This window comes from Anopheles arabiensis, chromosome 3, assembly GCF_016920715.1.
Source record: "Anopheles arabiensis isolate DONGOLA chromosome 3, AaraD3, whole genome shotgun sequence".
In the NCBI taxonomy this organism is placed as follows: domain Eukaryota; kingdom Metazoa; phylum Arthropoda; class Insecta; order Diptera; family Culicidae; genus Anopheles; species Anopheles arabiensis.
In genome coordinates this window covers 84,142,283-84,161,508 of record NC_053518.1, presented here as the reverse complement: position 1 = coordinate 84,161,508, position 19,226 = coordinate 84,142,283, and the positions used below count along the sequence as shown (strand labels likewise).

The 19,226-nt window shown below is 44.8% G+C and overlaps 1 protein-coding gene across 5 annotated transcripts in view; it reads right to left on the bottom strand.

Moving 5' to 3' along the window:
• LOC120902991 (transcription factor AP-2-epsilon) overlaps nucleotides 1–19,226 on the bottom strand; it is a 134,862-nt gene that overhangs the window by 53,501 nt on the left and 62,135 nt on the right. For 2 of the 5 annotated variants that reach the window (XM_040312138.1, XM_040312139.1), the window contains exons 1-2: nucleotides 16,048–17,762; nucleotides 259–1,031 (exon numbers count right to left, since the gene is read on the bottom strand). The exons of 1 other annotated variant lie outside the window; for it this stretch is intronic. In XM_040312138.1, the coding sequence (XP_040168072.1) occupies nucleotides 259–303 (45 nt within the window). In that variant the 5' untranslated portion in view covers nucleotides 304–1,031; nucleotides 16,048–17,762. Of the gene's footprint in view, nucleotides 1–258; nucleotides 1,032–16,047; nucleotides 17,763–19,226 lie in introns of those variants that run through there. 2 more of the 5 variants (XM_040312141.1, XM_040312142.1) reach the window with 1 other exon arrangement.

The following is a 19,226-nucleotide window of genomic DNA, read 5'->3' as shown; positions in this document are numbered from 1 at the left end:
TTAGTAATAACAAAATTTATAATTAAACCATGTGTAAGCAGTTTCCATTGAATGCAACCCCTCCAGGGCGATTACATCCCGAAAGCAGCGCACAGAGACATCTACCATCCAGTAGCGCAATCTCCCGGGATAAAGCGAGGGGATAAAGCTAACCGAGAGATTAAACCCGCCCATTGGTGGAAGCGAGATGCTGTGTCCCGTGTTCGTACCGTCGTCGTCATCGTCGTCGTTGTCGTCGTTCCGAAGCTCAACACTTACCCATTGTGCGCTAGCGTCGTACGGAGGAACGCAGCGAAATGTCATGCTCCCGGGCGGCGGCCAAGCCAAGAGCGGCTGTTACGGCCGCGCAACGGTTTATGCGGGCGGGCGGCTGTTATGCTGCCGTTGTTGTGAAGGAAAGGGCAGCAGATAGGCAAACCGGCGAGCTTATCGGTAATTTATTTTGCGTTGTTTTTGTTTTTTGTTGTTTAATTTCCCAAACAGAAAACAAAAACGTACCGAACCGTACCGTAAGTGTGGAATTTATGCTCACACTTTTATTACCTACTCTAACGTACTTGTTCGAGGTCACGCGAAGCCGAAAGCACGTGTTTTATGCCCGTTTTGGACACATTAATCCACACGTCGATTACAGTGATTATCGACGAGCTCTTGGCACACGAGCGTGCCGTGTTTTTTTCGTTTTGGCGTTTTGCTCGTTTCGTTTGAATTTGCCTGCCTTGTTGCCCCGTTTTTCGACTCGCTCACGGTCACGATTTACGGCACCCTTTGCCCCGCGTACGGGGTTTTTTTCGGTGGCGTACGCACGCTTTTGGTTTCGTTTCGTATTGATTCCGCTTCGCGCCGGGGAAAACAGATCGGAAGGCGTTGCAGTGCGCTGGAGGGCTGAAGGGTTTTCGCAGAAGGATACGTGCCGGCACGAGTCACTCAAGCGTTCGTACGGTACGGTACGGTTTTCGTTGAGGCTGGTGGGATGGGTTGGGGTCCTCGGGGGTAGAGGTCAGGTGCGTGAGTTATGCTTTCATTGCCGGCTTACCTAGAACAAACAAAACACTTAGTTAGCATATAACAAGTTCTGGGCTTACACTTATTGGTTAAAATGGGGAATATGGCGTGGGGATGATCTAATGCAAGGGAGAGCAAATCTTATCGTATTGAGTAATAAATTGAAATTAAATGGGAACACAATAAGTTACGACAAAGCAATAAAATGAATTGGCAGTCAATTTCATTGGAACAACCGCAAACACGCCTATATCCGTGTTTACATTGCAATACAATTTATTTTTGTGAATTGACTACTGTTTTTAATGATTGATTTTCTCGATTGTTCAATCATAATTATTTTTCCCTGGGTCGTATGGATTGTAGCCACTATGAAACGTTTTCTTTAAACGTCCTATTACATTACACGAATAATTCCAAAATTCATCTGTCGTTGACCCGATTGGACAGTTTTAGGGACACGAAGTTTTATGTGGAATTTATTTTTCAATTAAAAATATTTTTTTTTGAACCGAAGGAGTTGTCTAACAAAGACACTTTCGGAGCTGCTTTATGTGTTTCTTTCCAAAAAAAAAAAAACACCGTTCTACACCTTGACAGAGGATTTCTCCTTATTTACAGAATCTACATTGACCTGGGCCAATTCATTTTTCCTGGCGAGGTAAAAGCTCGCCACCAATTCCATTTCAAATTTCCCAATGTGATAGGGCCTTAAGATGGCTTGCAACTATTTCAGATTGAGTTTACAAGGTCTCTTGAGCCAGCTTAAAATTGACTAGACTTGATTTCCAATCCATAAATCTACTTTCAATATTGGGGGCTTCAGTATTTCAGTATTTCAGCCTAAAAATACGTTTGCAAAACGCTGATTCATTGCAGGTGCGATCAGGTTAACTCATGAAGGAATGATTTTTTTTTTATGAAGGATACATATTTTGCCAAGAGAGGTTAAAAATTGTATGCATTGTTTTTTTTTTAAGTTTAATAAAAGTATTCTAACTCATTTTAAACAGAAAAGAGAAAGCAAAACAATTTTAAAAAGCAACATGGTTTGTCCACGATTGCTGAAATCTCATATTGCGAACCGTAACATGGATACATCCTGGATGATGAATACTGTTCCACTGAGAGGCCGATACTTCAGCTCATTGGCAGGAAAAAAGCCTGATTGTCAATTTCATGTTTTTTTTTTCAGGAGGAACGGTCAAAAAAAGTCGTATTGCCTCAATTTTATGTTAATTTGTTAGCACATGACATATCGTTAGACTCAAAAAGTATTTTGAGATCAACTTTTAATGACTTGGAATATATGCTTGAGAACGCTTGAGAATCCATGTAGCTGGTATCAAATCGTTGGTAAGTAAGGGTACGATATTTTAAAAGTTACTATTTTACAAGGAATTATTTGTAGATAAGTTAACTTGTTGAATTGAGTGTGGCAATATCCAAATAATTTAATCTAATTGAGAGTGGCAATAGAGAAAGTAATATCCAAAATCAGTGTCTAAAGAGCAGTTCTTGTTCTAGTAGAAGGTTTTTATTAAAACGGACACTGTTTTAGCTGCCAGACGAGGGATAGAATAAAAAGTAATAACACTTAAAGCCATCAAACAGCACAGTTGACGACAGCTGTAATTGAAATAAATTATTTATCCACATGGATTACAATTTGATGTTACAGTTTATTTTTCCTTTCACACTCTCCTTCTCATCCCGGGCAGCTCTCGCAGAGCTCATTATTAATCAGCCTCGCCATGCCATGCCGCTAAAAGTATGACTAATTCACTCCAAAACAACGTTCGACACCGATTAACGTAATTACTACGCACAGCCTTCCACCGATTTGCCAAACCGCGGCAGGAATGTTGATGAGATCAGTAAATCGATCGTACAGCTCAATTAACAACGAGCTTCCCCCGAATTCGAATCGATTGAATTAGGTGGAAGCATTCGCCAAAACCAAAAAAAGCCTACCTCACTACACTTCTGTGCTTCCGTTAAATTGCAGCGTGCAGAGGGATGCGAAATTGTTTTTGCATCGCGATGGATTGTGCTCCCGCTGTGGTACAGTAGGGCTCAGCTTTCGAGTTAGTTTGGTACGTGCCCGGTACGGACCCAAAGTATGTAATTCGTCTGTCTTGCACACACATACACAAAGCACAGCACACCAGACAATCGGTGGCCACCGGAATTTCGAGCACAGCCAGCCAACCAGTGGCCAAACTGGCCACTGCTGCGCTCCGCCCGAAACCCACCTGGGCAGGGTGTAATTTTCAACTAACATATTAGTGGTAGCATGCTACCGAGGTTACACCGCGGGGCCGCTGGGTTATGATCTTTGGATGTTTTGCAATCCAGCCCGAATCGGACAGATTTTTGGGGCCACGAGAAAGGATAAAGAAGGCCAAACGAGAGCAGTACCTCCTGAGTGGTGCGCAAGGGCTAAGAGAGTCCGCGCGTGTGGTGTGTGCGGAAATCATAATTGCACCCCGTCGTTTCATTCACGGTTTCATGTTTTCGGGGCGCTGCATTCCAACCGGCAAGCCAAGGGTTTTTTTTTCAGGTCCTTCGCTTTCGTTCGGTCCTTGTAGGCCCAACCGGCTCTGACACGGGGAATTATGATTGGGTGCGCAAGGCAAACCAAAAGCAGCAGGAAGCTTAAGCACTGCGCATCTCTGGGCCGGTCATCTCGCGCACACACACACAAAAAAGCACGGCCCACTGAGTGCACTGAGCCGAAGCCGAGTGCAATGACGTATGCGGAGGATATAATTTATGGAGATTAAAAATGCACCAGCCGTTAAAAACAAAGGCAACACGCGCGCGCTCGCAGTGGGGCAAAAATTAAAGAAACTGAAATGCGAAAATCCAGTACGGACGTGAAGCATCAGCAACCAACTAAAGCGCAAGCGCTGTTGTAAGTGTAGCTCGAAATGGTCGTCTTAAGCACAACGGAACGGATGGACGGTGTTTTAAGTGGTGACTCCTATTTTGCGCTTCCTCTGGCTAGGTGCGCCACTTGTCATTCATACGTACTGCGCAGGAAGGACACAGTCCGATGTCTCTTTATCGTTTTGTTGTGATTTTTTTTATGTGCCAACATTCCAACCATGCAATAAAAAGCAACTCGTACATGAGGATCTCGGTGGGGTAAATTGTGCGAGATAATTTGAACGCCTCTCGGTACGCTGCTGTAAGGGCTGTGGTGGTGTCTGGCATTGCATTTTTTGGGTCAACTAATGATTTTTCGTGTTTAAATGAGCTCGTAAATTTAAATTTGATTGTTTCATATTTTCCATTCCATTCCAAAACAGGCCAGCGCGGCAATGGTAAGACATAAATCATGCATCCGTAAAATCTCGTTTCTCGTTTCGCGACCGATCCTGAGCTCATTGATCTCGGATTGAAACGCGGGGTAGAGGCGTAGAGTTTGCGAATCAGCGCCAAACGGACAGTGCAACAATTTTTTCGGAAGTCTAATCGCAAAAAAAACAGGTGATGAGTACTAAAACTCAAAACCATAAATGAAGAAAACAATATTAAACGGGCAAGCTCGCACCCGAAAACGGCATCACCAACAAAACCCCATCAATGAAATGACTGTGTGTGTATGTATGCAGAATGTGCATTCTTCTAATCTATATTTTAATGAGTTTTCATATCCTGCTTCGGCTTCTCCATTAAACGAATTGTCTTTTAAACTGCGCCCAGAAAATGGCATTGCGCGACTGATTCGTTCCGTTGTTTTCCGCTGTCCATTTCATTCCATTCCATGACCGGGCCCAGGAGCTTCGCTTGCTTAATACTCGGATTCCTTAGCCCAGGTTGCAGTCTTTTTCAGTAAGGAAGCTGTGTGCAAATGTAGCCCTTCTCCGGCTCATCCACGGGGCTCACAGAATGTAGTGGAAAAATAAAAAAGTCATTAATTTCGTACTTCACCATTTAATAACTTTTGCACCAAGCGCACGAGGGAGAGCATGAAGGAGAGAGCGCGCGCGCGGTTTTGGCCCGTGCCCTTATCCGATTCCGAACAAGAGGAGTTCGGATTTGGAGGAGTGCGGTGTACGCGGAGGTGCAACCAGGTGGTCACTCGCTGGGTCTTTGCAGGCAGGAGACAGCTCCGGCTCAAAACATCGCGCGCTCCAGACAACAGCAAAAATTAAAAGCGCTCGTCATTGGCAAAACAGAAAATAACACAGGAAATTGTTTTTTTTTAGTTGTTGTTGAATATTTATAAATTTTACAGCACTGCTTCTTGTTCGCTGCTGCTGCTGCTTCCCGTTGTGTGTTTGTGGGGTAAGCACTTGGTAGCACTTGTAAAAGGGCTTTTCACTTTTTATGTTGACCTTCGAAGGAACGGATGTGCTTAATCCTTAGTTATTGTCAGCTTTAGCGTGTTGCTCTTAGCAGCCAATTGAATAAATTGTGCACTTTTGTATTAAAATTGCGTTGTACGCAAAAGGGAGAGAAGCACCAAGCCTTACGCAATGATACGGTTGTTGTATGAGATCGTAAAATAGTGTGACTAGGAGTCTGGTATTTTTCCTCAAGGGCATTTGATTTAAGCAATTATGAGAAGCAATGATTATTCACTGTATCGCAATATGGACGCCAAGAGTCGATGTAGGTCAACTGATTTTGAGTGGTTAATATGATAAATTAACAGGTGTTACTCACGAGAGCACAATAGTTCGATTGGTAAGGTGAAGAGAGTTTGCTCTTGCTTTATGGTAAGGTCGTAGTTCAAATCCAGACTCGTTAAAATTATCATCTTTGTTTACCTTTCTTACCTTATACATCCTTTTCAGCACTACGAAACATATCCCAAAACATGTAATCTTGTGTTTCGTTTTCCCTCGGTTAATGAAAAAGCAATGCAAAGCAGCAAAGCAGCAAGAAGAAAGCCAGAAGCCAGAACTTTGATGAAGGGGGCAGAAATATAATTTCCGAAGCAACACAACACAACATTACACACTCACTCTACACTGATCCTGTTGATAGTAGAGCTAACAAACACCCATATATGATGGCAGTTAATGGTGCAAATAAATGCTTCCACATTCGACTTACTGTGTTGAGATGAGAAGCAACACCACCAGCAACAACATGAGTGTTCTTGTTCTCTGTGTTTGATTGCATATCGTTTTACTTCAACCGAGTAAGACAAGCAGGCACAGACGTACTACAAATCCATCCATCCATCCATCCAAAAAAGGGGGAGGCAAAGTTAATGGATTTGTTGAGTAAAGATGATCCCATACGCATCAGAACCCCCCTCCGGCCTCTTGGAGCAAATGGGCAACTGTAATGATTTATGCTCGTAGGTGAAGAATGCTGCCCAACGGTTGGCACACGGTCCTCGCTTCCGATGGATCCTCGAAACGATGCAAAACAAATATGTTACTTATCCGCTGGTAGATCCTGGATGGATTGATTGGCAAAGTTTATTGCTCGGGAGCACATAAATCATTTTTACTTCTGCTAACCCCGTTCACCCTTTAGGGCTAAAGGCTCACGCGTTTCGCTCGCGGAGGTTGAGCTGAGGTCAAATCGTTTAGCATTGTGGATCGCGTCGCTAAGATCCTGCGGTGGTGTGTCCCGTTTTTCTTATCAAAGCGCTTTAAAAGTTCTGTTTGCGAAGCGATCTATCTTTCGACGGCCAAAGCATCAGTGTGGCGCATTTTGCAATGCAAAAAAGGTGCCTAGCGCGCTCAATTCAATTTGTCACGCCTGGGGGCGCAAAGGGACGGGGCAAACCGTGTCTGGCCTGCGACAAAGCAAACGCCTTTGACGCCGGGCTTGGTTTTTATTGTGGTCTGTGGTCATTTCGCCCGTCCCATCAACTGCACGTGGATCATAATGAACGGCATGCAGTGTTTTGCTGCATTATAGATGCAGTTTTTGCACCGTGCTAGAGACTCGTGCTTCTTGTCGTATAGGCAAAACGATGCCTGTGACTACAAAGATACAAAAGATCCTAGAGCCGGTGATGATTACACGGTTGTGGAAAATTTCTGGAGGGATTTGAAGAGGGAAAGGCAAAGGCACAGGAAGGAACAACTCGCAGAGACATGCTCCGCGTTAATGGATGCAATGAAAGAATCGAATTAAATCCCCTGAATGAAAACTCTGCTCTGGTTTTCTGTTAATTGTAACGCAGCTGTTAAGGTGTACAGCTCGGGAGCAGGAGAGGAGGCGAGGAACCGAGCATTTGAATGAAACCTTTTGCGGTTTCTGGTGGAATCACGCCAAAGAGCGTGATGTAACTTAATTTATTTATCTTTCGCCCTGGACCAACTGAAGCCGTCTGTTGTCGGTGGACATAACAGTAGGGGGAGGGAATGGGGCGAGTGGATACCCCGTGTAGAATATGACCACAAAACCCCTCGCTGGCCGGCTCATGCTGGGTGTCTTCGGTGCGCCAGGGAGTTCGATGGACGCGCGTTGAAGTTTTTGTGAGTGTCTGCTGGATACAATTTTTCGTTCTGGAGGAATATATTTTTTTCGCTCTCTTTCCACTCCTCTTGTCACGGGTGCTATTAGTTTGTGGTTTTTACGGGGTGGTGCCACCACCGATTGTGTTTGGGCACGTTCGTTCACCGACGCGCTGGCACCGGTGGAGTTGCAACTGATCACTCTGTTTAACTACCAACAGCCAAACGTTTCGATCAATGCCCTCGATCCTGCACGCCAGAACGATCGAATGCTCCAAAAAACTAATAACATTTTAATGACACCTATGCGATGCCCTAGAACGAATGAAACGAACAGAGTACAGTTTAGTTTGTCTAGGAGATTCTAGGGAATGATTGTCTTTCTCGAACCTGTAACCGACTCCGCTTCTTTTAACGATATAATTATGGCTTAACAAATAACGTTAGAAGGCAGTGGTTTGGCGCTTGGACGAACAGGCCAAGAGGTCAACCGAAAGGATCAACATCGTTGCCGCCTGTCAGTGTATCGGAGGCAGGGCACACCAGTCCGGAATGTTTGATTCGACTGAAGCGACTTCGCCCCGAGATGACCGGTGCGGTGTTGTATATCTCGCAGCGCGTATCGGTTTATCCATTGATGATAATGAACGGTAGTGGCTTACTAACTGACGTTTCAGCTCGTTTGCAGGTGATCGTATCGGTCGGCAAGGGAGTTGCTAAACGAAATGCTAAATGAGTATAGATGGAAGTTGTTGACTTAGGTATGAAGTATGAAGCATAACAAATAAAGAGTTGGGCATGAAGACTCTTCTCATTTGAAATTTATGGCTTAACACGTAGGTAACTCAATATAAAATATCATATAAATGTATATAAAACAGGTGCGATTCAATAAGTTAGGATGCTTTACAATCTTTTGAAAATGTTGAGGCAAGAATCTTATAGAGTTAATCACTTTTATGTTCTATTGGGACATTAAATTCACCAGCAGATATAGGTTCTGTTGGGACATTTTTGAACCGATAAGTTTAGGAAGGTAAAATGAATTATTTTTTAAGTTAAAACATTTCCTCCTCGTTTAATTATAATAAGAGAATTAAGTTTAAAATTAAAATCCACAAATAATTCAAAATTGTAGTAATAGCTTCAAGATTTAAGAACATTAAAAACATCAAAACATTAAACATTAAGAACAGAAAAACAACATTAAAATAAGAACTACCACACACTTTACATATTTACGAATTGCTACACCTGCTACAGAGCCCTTCAAATATGTGTCGTTCTTCATGTTGTACTTCAAATGAGGATAATATCATGTAATTTTCATTTCATAGTTATCTGCTGATCATTTGTAAACCATTTGTTAAAATATGTACTTGGTAGTGTCGTATTTGTGCACTGATGACAAGTTGTCAAATGATGTACCACATCTGTTTTGCAATTCTAATGTTTCTCCTCTTTCTTTTAAATCGATTAGCAACCTTTGTATCACCTGTTTTATCCTCAAACCCTCTTCCGATTCCCTTCAGAAGCCGAGCACACCGTAGTAGATCACATTCCACACCCATACGTAGCTATGACAGCGATCACTTTCGCTCGTATGATGAATACTGACCCTTACCCTTGCCATTTGCAGGAAAGCTAGCAACGACTTCTCATTAATTACCCTAATGACCGCAATCAAGTCATACACACTAATTAGCAATCGATCATACGGCGTGGCAAGCGAAAAAAAAGGGCTCCCATTCAACACAACTCTTTGAGCTCGCTGTTATCTGTCTAACATTAGACAGCGAGTCTTCCTCGACGAATGGCTACCATGTGCTATGTTTCGTTGCAAGAAAAGGAGAGGGGGTTTGGACCGCGTAATGTGTTAAGTAAACTAATCGTTTTAATGAATGCAGCCGCATTATGATTCACTTTGAGCCTGCATCTTGGCTAACCGCGCTGACAAGCACACATTATCGTGTGCCACGAATGCTGCAACTGCCGTAAAGTAAAGCCCAACTACAAGAATGCCCAATCTCCACGGACACACGCACACACGCTGTACTGTGCCGGCGACGAAGATTCTGTTGAAGCGCATCGACGAATTTGAAGAATTTTATAATTACACAATTTGGGTCAATTGCTTGTTGCACGTCGAGGCAGGAGGGTGCATTTTCCTGTGCGTGTTTTTTTTTTGCTTGTTCAATACGTTCACTCGATCCTGCGGCTTCGCGTTCGCGTTCTGCTGGTTTATGTATTTCATTTTTCGTTTTTTTTTGGCATAATTTTCAACTCCTGCGATAAAAGAGGGTCTGCATTTAGGAATTTTGACAAACGGTGCTGCTAGCCACTCACATACACAGGCACGGGAGGGACGCACACTTCGACAGCCTTTCGTGACTAAAAGGTATGGGCACGGAGCGCGAGCTGATGGCATAAGTGGCGAGAAAAGGCCGCAGCAAAACGCGTTCGTGGGTTTTTTTCTTCCTTCTCCCTGACGTTCGATCCTTTTACAGTCTTTATGATCCATCTAACGCAGGGAAGAAAAAAGGAAACAAACCCAAACCCAACACATCATGCACGGCACACTCCAAAAAGTATAAACATTTTTTTGCACTCCCTCCCTTTTCTTCAGTCCCAGGCTTGGTTTCTGGCGTATTTTGCAAAGATTGAGCTTTCGAGATTTTGAAGGATGATCGAAGGCAGCGGTTAAAAGTCTGCCCAAGAAAAGGGCAAAAACGGGCAAAAACATAGCACCATAAAACTGGCGAAAAAAAGACTATGTGCGATCACCCACTCGGTGGGCAAATTATCGTTCATTGTTTGGGTGAGCATTGATTTCGGCTGGGCAGTAAGGATACGTATGATTTGGCGTAATAAAGCAAAAACACCCGGAGACCTCTGATAATTGATAACATAAAAGCAGGCATGCCGGGCAGGCTTTGGTTTCTTTTAATGAGCGTTTTCATTTGATACTTTTTGAAGCTTGAAGTTTGGCAGAGAAAGGAGTATGAATGTGTGTGTTACTAAACGGAAAGTTGTTTGGCTATGATGTATACAGAAATGGTGTTTCTGTTGAAAAATATGTGTTTTTAAAATATTTTTTAATTAATATTTTATAATAAAATCATATAATTTTCTTTTAAAAATTTAAAAACTAAACAAAGAGAAACCTTAAGAACATATTTGAAACCCATTCAAACATTTAGGTATTCAAATTGTCAAACTTTAAAATGTAATATCTACATATTTGAAACAAACAATAAAATAAAAAAAAAATATTTTAAATAAAGACCAGCAACAAAAATAAATAACCGGACTTAAATGATGATGTTGAATTTCTTTAATTATTCAAAGGTTATTATTAACCTGCTATTATTTTATTAAATTCAAGAAATTACTTTTACACTGACTTTTTATTGTTCCTGTTCATGTCAATTTCTTTGGCCTTAATTACATATTTCCGTCTTTTAATTGAGTTTAAATGCACTTTATAACCTCCGAACCTATCGCTCATCTTCAAAGTTCGTCAAAAAAAAAAATCCAAACACTAAAGGATTAAACGACCTAGGGGGGGTCGAGTCCCGGGCCTAAACGGTACTTAATGGTGAAAGAGCGCACTCCGCGAGCGAGCGAGCGATCATTTCCGATCCGTGTGCCGCTAATGCCGCTTGAACTTTACCCGGCCTCCCATTCGCCCATTGGTTATAGGGTGTCACTAGGTTTCATTTCATGTCTTTTTAATCGTTCACACACTATGGCTGAATTGAACAACAACGGCACAGTCAAAGCATAAAGGGATCTCGGTCGCTTGCTAGACCTGCCCTAATCACTTCTTTCTCTCTTGGTGGGGGTTGAAGCGATCGCTAGATTGATTATTAGGTGCGCACAGTCCGGCGCTTGATTGACAACAGGAAATGAGCTTTATCGCGGCGGCATTCGGCGGTGAAGGAGATGCGTGGGGGCGCTGGCACTACCCATCATTAGAATCGAGTGCATGCGGGAGGATATTCTAGGCGAGGTCAACTCGATTTCTCAATCAAGTGGAAAGAGCTGCTTGAGCCATGTTTTCCCTTTTTTTCTGGAGCGCAACTAAACCCGCCGAACGCAGCTAATGGACATTTACGGAAGATTACGCCCCGGTACGCTCATCACCGGATGAATGAAAAAAAAAAAAAACGAGTGGGGTATAGAGTTATTAACCTTCTTCTTCTTCAGTTACAGTCTGCGGTGCGGAATGAATCACCAAAGATGATCCGCAGAGGAACGATCCTCTGCTAACGAGCATCCCCGAAACACAAATAAAAACAACCGTAGGCCAACTCTTCTCCATCAATCGATCGCTCAGAGTGTGTGAATCCCAGAGACTCAAAAACGAAGTGATGGGTTAGTTGACCACACTAAAGCTTAACCAAAAACGGCCCCGCACACATTGAAACCAATTGCTCGTTGCTCAAAATGTAGCAGCGTATATTTGCACAACCGGGGGCGAAACAAATCGAACGACATTAATCATGTACCGTTTGTGCTGTTGCGGTGGTTTATGGATGATGTGTTCATTACCCTCGGCTGTAACATATTACCCTTAACCCTTACCGCGTGCATTTCGAGTCCCGTGTCCATCAACGGATTAGATTAAGTTTGTGCCGCAATGTGAGCTTTTTTCGTGTGACTCTAGTTTGACGCAGGAGAAATGTAAAAAAATAATGTAGCAATCGAAACAAAACCATTAAATAATGAAGTGGTATGAAGGTAAGCAGAGGCACACCACACACCGGTGTGACGGTTACAATGTTCCGGATGAGTAGAGCGCCACCCCGATTGGGTGGTGATTATTTTTCCACCCAACCGGGTTCGCCTCAACCTTTCCGAGCCGCCCGGGCGCCGCCGCTGTGGGCCGTCAATTGCTGCCTGCACATATGTACGTGAAAGCGAGGCTCCCGATTGCGTGTGTGATTTATCTAAACAACGTACATCCCCTCCCAGCCCTAACCCTGCTGGTGTGCGACCTTTCCATTCTAAAATGCAAACCTCATTTGTCATTCCACCTTCACGGTGTCGGCGTGATTAGTGCCCCACGCTCCCAGTGTCTGTGTGCACTTAATCGATGCGACAATTGCTGGCTAACACGTTGCCGTCGGGGGCCGTCCATTGCACTGGGCGAGATCGATATCGGCCGACCTGCATCATGTACGCACACGCTGGAGGGTGCAGTGTGATATATGCAAACGATGTGGGACGTAGTGGAACAGTGCCGGAAAAAATAGAAACAATCGTCTTTTGCTGTTAGTTAGTTGATTGTTAGCCACTCCGGTGCTGATGAGAGTGCAAAATGAGACATTTCGCTCGCACCGTGCAAACTTCCAGGAAAATATCGGGATTCCCTACAACCCCGTCGGCTATCGGGGGCATGGTTTACGGATCGAATCATATTTCACACTGTGTGCGTTTATGGACGTTGCTCGAGGGCTTAAGTTAGTGCCATGCTTGGCTGTCACGTTGTGTTGTTCTGGTTACTTAGTTGCTATGAAAATGGCGATTCTTCGAAAAAAGCCTATTTTGGCGCAGCGCACCGCTTCAACGTGCTTTAACTGGAATTGAAATAGAATTCTGTGTACATCCTGCCTCCCATCCCGCACAAACTCCATTAAACTCCCTCCCAAACGCGTCCTTCCCTCATTAAAGAACGTCTGCCTGTCTGCGTGTACGCGATGATGTACTCGCCTTTCGTTTGTGTTTCATCTTCAAAACAGCGAGGCTTCCAAAAAGTACACGTTTACCATAAACCAACCGCCCTCTCGCCCCGAAAACCATTTGCTGATGCTCGCGCGCGCACACTCGTACGTAAACAACGCGCCAAAGCCAGAGCCCAGAGCCCCGGCCCCGGATACTGGTTTTTCTCGTTAAAGTTTACCGCCAGTGCCGGCAGCAGTTACTAATTGATGGTACAGCTCTGGCTCGTTCCGGGGGTTTTTGTGGAGGAGCGGGTGTGTGGGTCTGGTCCTCCGGTCTGGTTGAAGTTTTTCCCGCCACTGGCAAGGTTAACTCACCGGAAGAGAAACCAGTGCCGGTGGAAAGCTTTCAAGAGGGAAAAAGAGTACCCCTGCCAGGGTGGTAATGGATCGGGTGGTCGTGGTAACATTTTGGCGTGATGCGAAAATCGCCGCATTTTCGGCATTCTAATGTCGATACACCGGTTCCGCACTTCCGAAACGGGTTTACTAAAAGGCATATTTTTCACCAGCTGAACCTGGGATGGTTTGCTTCAAGCGTGCCAAACGTGATCCAGTTTGGGCAAAACATTTCACGTTCAACATCAACGCAGACCCAAATGTCGGAAACATTATATAAGCGAACAGAAGCATCACTGAGGGCGGGTATGTACGAATGGGACGCAAGGTAAAGGTTTCGGATTGGACAGCGTATCGAGAATCGGCGTGCAATGGCAAGCACTAATCGATAACCTGCTCTCTCGAATCAAAAGGGCAGCAGGATCAGAACAATGTTGGCGACCGGCAGCCAACCAGCGAGTACGAGCTTCGATCGATCGAATGATGGACGCTTCGGTGACTTGGAGACTCTCGGGGCCGGGTCCGATGTCGAGACACGATTTCGATGACGCCGAGAGCGTGATAAATGAACGAACTCGAATGATGAAGGGTGCGTGTAAAAGGAAGACACGGGACACAGTACACACAAAGCACGTAAGCACGGATGCGGACCTCGAAAGGAAGCCCATTGGACGGACAGACAGACCAGGCATCATGGATGCTAGTGGCGTTGCATGGCGGTGTGCCTTACAATGTTTCCGATGGCATCTGACTGCATCAGCAAAGCGACAGGAAATGTGCTAAGGGTTTGGGGGCGATTCATGATTCATGCCCAGACAAGAAGCAGGACGCGAAATGGAATATGGCGTGCATCGCCCGGTAATCATCAAGCAAGATTTTAATGATCACTTTTATTTCTCTGTTTGCGATGCCGGGACGGTGGTGGGACATTAAAAATGAATCGATACGGCAGCACGGGGGAAGGTGGGGTGAATTTCAAGCGAGCTCCTAGGTAGATCTTTGGCGATGGTAGTTTTTGAGAAGGTGGCTGATAGGTGTTATTCAGTGTCTTTCATAGTCGCTTAGTATTTTACATTCATTATCAAGTCATTCATTTCATTTTCAATTTCAAGGATTGAAATAGTTGTTGCAAAAAGGGCAGTTTAAAAGGCCTAGATTTATTTAAAAAAACATAATGTAAGGAAGACACAATATTTCAAAAACTAATGTTGGATTATGTTATATCATTTTATATCAAATTGTTCTATCAAACCACATCACACTAAACATCTTGTCAATGATCCTTTATTCCTCAATCATACCTTTGAGTTCTTCATTTGATCTACAACAAACAAGTCATATTCGTACGGCATGTTGAACGTGTTGAAGCTGAATAAAGTAAAAACTCCTTGGAATAAAGTTCGTTAAGAGAAAACAATGTCTAGAGTATACAAGTTCTGATTTGATTCTCATACGCTAGATGCTGGTGTAATAGCTTCCAGGAAGAATGCACTTATAAAATCTCAGTTATACAGATAACTAGAAGATATTGTAACATTTTTCTATAATGTTTTATGTTATGCAGTTGCAAACAAGCAGTTGAAAGGTATAAAATGGGAGTAATGTCTATAAGAGCTATAGAAATGACGATGTAAAACTATAAGTGTATTTATAATTACCTAATGTAGGTCTTAACCTAGATATTTTTCCAAAAAACCAAAAAATACATATAATTTCGTATAAATCGCAGAACATCCCCTGAAACAATAGTCAATTCTTCATCTCACTAGATTTGAAATGTTTCACTTTTTACTATTTTCCCACCGTTTGCTTAGCAACAAAACCTTACTGACGGACTGTCTGATTAAGTTCCAATCCTCCAATTCTTCTCTTCTTCTCATCCTTTCAACACCAGCACCGCATCACGAGACCCGCAATCGCATCACGCTGCCGAAACTGCCAAAAACCCTCCCCAATATCCGTGGGCGATAGCAATTTGAATAATTTCTAGACGCTTAACTGTTAAACCGCTCTACCTCGGTTTTTTTTTGTTACCATTCTCGGGGGTCCCGCGGCCGGTTCGCCGAACCTCGTGGTAGTGGCAATAAGAAAGGGCAACTCCCGGTGGAAAGGATAAAGCCATCGACCGATGATCGCCAAAGGATCAAATGCTCATCCAATCTATCGGTTATTGGGACGGCTGACGATTGCATGCGAAGCGATATTAAGTTTTGTGATTGATTTTTTTCTTCTGTTTGCTGTGGCTGTTTTTGTTGTGGTGGCTGTCTCAGCTTATTGGTTTGGAATGATAATGATCCGTGGGAAGGTTTTGGTATTCGTGATAGGTGAGTGAGGAATGCCTTATCGTGGGAACAAAGCATTTCTGCATGGAAGCTAGTTCTGCATTGGGGGACGGTTTAAATGGAACAAAAGCAATATGAGAGGAAAAAAAACTCAAAAGACTAATAATGACGTACGATAGCACGTTTAGTACACGCAAGTGAAAGGGTAGTATAACTTTAGGCGCTTATGAGGGAGCATTTTTGGAATTACTGAACTGTGCATACCATAATCATGTCGCAGATGATTTGCTGGCTTCCGTAGTGGCTGCCCAAGGGTGCGTCGCTGATCTTCGTTGAATTTAATAGTTTCTTTCACACAAAACACACAAACACACACTACGATAATACACGACGAACGGAACAAATCCCACAAGCAATAGTCCTTAGAAACACCTGAAGGTTACACAACGTGCTACACACTTTTGCCTGATGGGAGCAGGCAACGCTTCATACACACGTACACAAGTATACAACCAACATACACACACACAAAAATAGAGATACACGTACACACTTACAGTAAACACGTGAGAATGGTGGCGAGGAATATGTAGTGCTTTGTTTTTTGGCTTACAAAAGGGTTTTTTTCCGTTGTTTCAAACAGTATCTCACCTTAATCACTGATCGTTGCAGCAATCGCTTCTTTATTCGGTGTGTTTGTGTGTATTTTTAAACACTACTTCGCGCTGTTCAGTTTGGTTGTGGGAATTCACCCACGAAACACAAAACACAAAACAACACTTGTCAGCCCGCCTAATTCAACGTCAAATGCTTGCGCCCGTGTTCACAGATTCACGATCTATCTAGAAGGTGTTGGCTGGTTAGTTTACGTGCTGCTCTTGGTAGATTTCGAACGAGAGCAATTCGAAGAGAAGGCACATTAAAGTATCACGCTTAAGGTATTGCAGCTTGAAACTGGGCGCCGATGGCGTAGGTGGTGTTGTGCTTAGAGATGGAGGAGTGGGAGCAAAGTGAAGGAACTGGCAGTAGGCGACGAAACGAAGGAAACTTTTGGGAAACACACCAGATCGCGTGCACCGTCACTAAGCAACACACTTGACGTTTTGGATGGAACACGGAACTTGATGGCTGCCAAGTTGCACACGCTATGTTGAGGTTTCGCTCTTTTACGGTAGATCTCCAGGTCACAAACACGCTGTAGATTGGTTCACTTAGAAGTGAGCACAGCTAACAGAGAGCGAGATCTTCGGCACGAGATTATCACGAAGCGAATTTGCCTCTCTATGTCCAGTTTGGTTTGGTTTTTGGTTATCCTTTTAACGTGGTTTGGTTTTGCCTTTCTTGGATTGCGTTCTAATAGTGGGCTTTTCCGTAGTCTACTTCAGGAATGCGTCTTACAAATGCGTAGTATCCTCGCCAAAGGGTAAGCACGCTTGATTTCTCAGAATTTGGCACAAACATACACAAAAGTACGCACTGTAAACTCGAACTCGAACTAGTATTCCGGGCAGTACGCCCAACGCAACGTCTATACTACACACCACAAACCGCTTCCTTAGAAGCAAGGCAGTCCCGGCTCGTACGACCACTACGCACTGCCACGCTTGTATGTCCTGGGGTTTGCACGTTTCGGTGGCTCCGTTTGTCCGTACGGAGGGCGCAATTCGAACTGTCCGCCGTGTCCGGCCCTGTCAACTGCCAAACGCACAGCACAACACACACCGCGACCGAAACCAAACACACGCACGGCACACGCACAGAGCCCCAGCAGCAGCAGTGGTGGTGGTGTGTGTTTTGTGATGAAGATGCAGCAGCAGCGCGCCTAGGACCAACTTCTCCTTCAGGGAAGAACCGAGCAACAACATCAACAACAGCACAAAAAAACTCACGCGAACCCGCGGAAACAGCAAGCGCAGCACGAATGCTCTGCGCAATCGATCGATTGAAAGTGTGCGCTCAGGTGAAGCTGCAGGGCCTATTCGCAGGGCGCCCTTTTCTGCGTGTGTATCTGTTCTCTGTTTGTTCGGTTTCCCGAGCGCGCGCGCTCTCTCGGGGCCGGCGCCCTCCCCTCCTCCCCCGGTTGCCCCGTTCACAACCCATGCCACGGTGTGTCCTTGCACACACAAACCGAGGGTTGCTGGGGGAGGAGACGACGGCTTCTGACGCTGCAGGGTTCCGTTTTCGCTTCCCGCCGAAAGGGCCGTAAATCCTCGGGCAGTCGGCGCCAACCCAAGAGGTGAGCAGGACGGTCGGTCGCCATGTGCCGGGTGCGAGTGAAGCAACCGCTAGCTGCACTGGTAACGCCTACTCGCCGCTGCAGCAGCGTCAGCCGTCTCGCTTTCGCCGTATCGCTCCGAGCAAAAGGCGGCTATTGGCTATTTGTCGCTGTCGGAAGCGCGCGACGATTCACCATCGCGGCTGCTCTCCGGCTCTCTTTTGCTCTCTCTCTCTCTCTCTCTCTCGCTCACACAGACACACTCGTACCGGGATGCTGTGTGTGCCAACGCATCCCATCGTTGGTATCTCTCTGTCGTGCTGTGTATATCTGTCTGGTTGGTGGTGCGGAACAGGAGGGAGATTGCAAATACAGCACACACACACAAAAAGAAGCAGGGCGGTAAGGGAAAAGGTACAGCACACAGGGCCGTATCCCTACTGCACAACGGTGGCAGTAAACGGCAGCAAAAAGCGCCATAAGCGCAATTGTTGGCTCTCACTCTCTCGAAGCAGCACCGCGGATCCATTTTAGTACGCTGTATTGCGCCCGGTAGTAGAACTGAATTGTCGGAGTAATTGGTAAGCGCAGCGTCAGCGGTATTTAAATTGTCAACCGTCGTGTGTTCTAATCTCGTGTGTAAAGGGAGCTCATTGTTGAGGATTTTTCAATTAAAAAGAGGCATTTTGCTTTTTTGCGTCGTGACATCGATTGCTTTATCAACTAAACTAAGTCTCACATCTTTCATATTACTTGGAATCGATTTTATCCAGCAGTAAAAGCGCATTTCGCCTGTTTCACCCACCTTATCCTACCTACCTCTCTATCCCTCTTTCCACACGATGCACCTTCCAAAATACATTGCCAGCACCAACCACAGCAGCCTTATGTACACCGACACCGCTCCGAGCGATTGGCCGGTAGTTCAGCCTCCGGTGCGCGGCAGCGTTTTCCCTCCCGTCGACGAAGCCAAAGGAAGCGTGTCCGGAAGCGTCCTCTAGTGGTCCCTGTTTTTCAACCCTCTTCAATGAGGGGGTGTGATATGCTATCCTTTTCCTAATGCCCGAGGTGCGCGAAAAGTGACTCCCGAGGCGGTCCGGTACAGACTTCGGGGAAAATTCCTGCCTCGCGTGTGGTCGTGATTTTGGTGGCAAAGGATGCTGGCCCTACTGGAGAGTGGAGAAGTGGAAAATGTCTTTGTCCTGCCTGCCTTCTCGTGTTTGCTTCC